Below are 1,531 nucleotides of genomic sequence, written 5' to 3' on the forward strand. Positions count from 1 at the left end.
TTCTCATTCTCTCGCCCTCTCCAGGATTCCTGGTGCGTCAGACGGTCATAAACGCGTGTCGGAGGAAGCGTCTCGAGAGTGACTCTTACAGTCCTCCACACGTGCGGCGGAAACAGAAGATCTCAGAGATCGTCAACCGCTACCGCAACAAACAGCTGGAGCCCGAGTTTTACACCTCGCTCTTCCTGGAGGTCGGAGAGACCAGCCTCAACCCATAAACTAACTCTCAAGCCAAGGTGGAATTCAATCTGCACTGGAGTTGGTGGATTTGGGTGAATTACGTTTGTGGCGTTGATTGGCCAAACACTTGATCACCTGACAGGATGATTACTGTTCCGGATCTTTATTTCTCCTCTGAATCTCTCAAAAACCTGCCAAAGTTACATTTCAACCCAAAATAAATGACAAATATATAAAATATTTATTAAATAATCTTGCATAAAGAAAAAAGCCTTTTTTTTTGTTAATTACATTTTTATTACAATTTTTGGGACATTATTTTCATGACATTGAAATAAATTGTTTCTCTCAATTCAGACTTTTCTCGCAATTACGATTTTCTTTCGTGCAATTGTGAAGAAAAAGTCTGAATTGCAAAATATAATTTTTCTCGTAATTGTGAGTTTTAAAGTCGAATTGTAAGATAAACTTGCATTTGCGATATATATTAAAAAGGTAACTGACAATTGACTTTTTTCTCGCAATTCTGAGTTTCTCTCAATTAAAAAAAATTTCTCGCAATGACGATTTTATATCACGCAATTCTTTGGAAAAAGTCAGAATTGCATTTTTTCCTTGTAATTTCGAGTTTATATCTCGCAATTTTGACTTTTTTTCTCATAATTATGAGTTTTAGATTCAAATTGTAAGATATAAACTTGCAATTGTGAGAAATGTCATAATTATGAAATATTAAAAAGTGAACTGACAATTCTGACTTTTTTCTCGCAATTATGAGTTTTAGATTCGAATTGTAAGATATAAACTTGCAATTGTGAGAAATGTCATAATTACGAAATATTAAAAAGCTGACAATTCTGACTTTTTTCTCGCAATTCGGACATTTTCATGACATTTAATTCACATTACATGTATTTTTTATTTATAATAAATTATTTTAAGGATTTAATTTAATAAATAATAATTATAAACAATGGATTTTACCGTATCATTAACATAATACCATAAAAAATACTGTACTACAGTTCATTTAAATTGACATAATTAAAAACCACCATGATTTTTAAATACTTTACCAATTTAAATAATACATCATTATTACTTTGCACATTGCAGTGATGACAGAGACACTTTTGGTCCTAAAAACAGGCTTTCTGTCTCTTCGAACGAAATCTAGTTTATTTTGGAGTGAAATCTGACTGGTTGAGCGTTTTCCTGAGATTCGCCCGTTACTGTACTTCACACTGAATGACGTTTTATTTGACGATGTTTATTCTTTGACGTCCTCATGTGAAGCCGTTTCCTCTAGAAGCACTATTGAAATGAACACTAATCTCCAGCAGCCAATGAT

At 33.2% G+C, this 1,531-nt stretch overlaps 1 protein-coding gene across 2 annotated transcripts in view; it reads left to right on the plus strand.

Annotated features, from left to right (window-relative positions):
- ralgapb (Ral GTPase activating protein non-catalytic subunit beta) overlaps positions 1–737 on the plus strand; it is a 120,514-nt gene extending 119,777 nt beyond the window's left edge. For both annotated transcript variants that reach the window (XM_079841694.1, XM_079841695.1), the window contains exon 30: positions 25–737. In XM_079841694.1, the coding sequence (XP_079697820.1) occupies positions 25–218 (194 nt within the window). In that variant the 3' untranslated portion in view covers positions 219–737. The remainder of the gene's footprint in view (positions 1–24) is intronic.
- Positions 738–1,531: the final 794 nt, after the last annotated feature.

Source organism: Gobio gobio (genome assembly GCF_949357685.1).
Source record: "Gobio gobio genome assembly, chromosome: 17".
NCBI classification, from domain to species: domain Eukaryota; kingdom Metazoa; phylum Chordata; class Actinopteri; order Cypriniformes; family Gobionidae; genus Gobio; species Gobio gobio.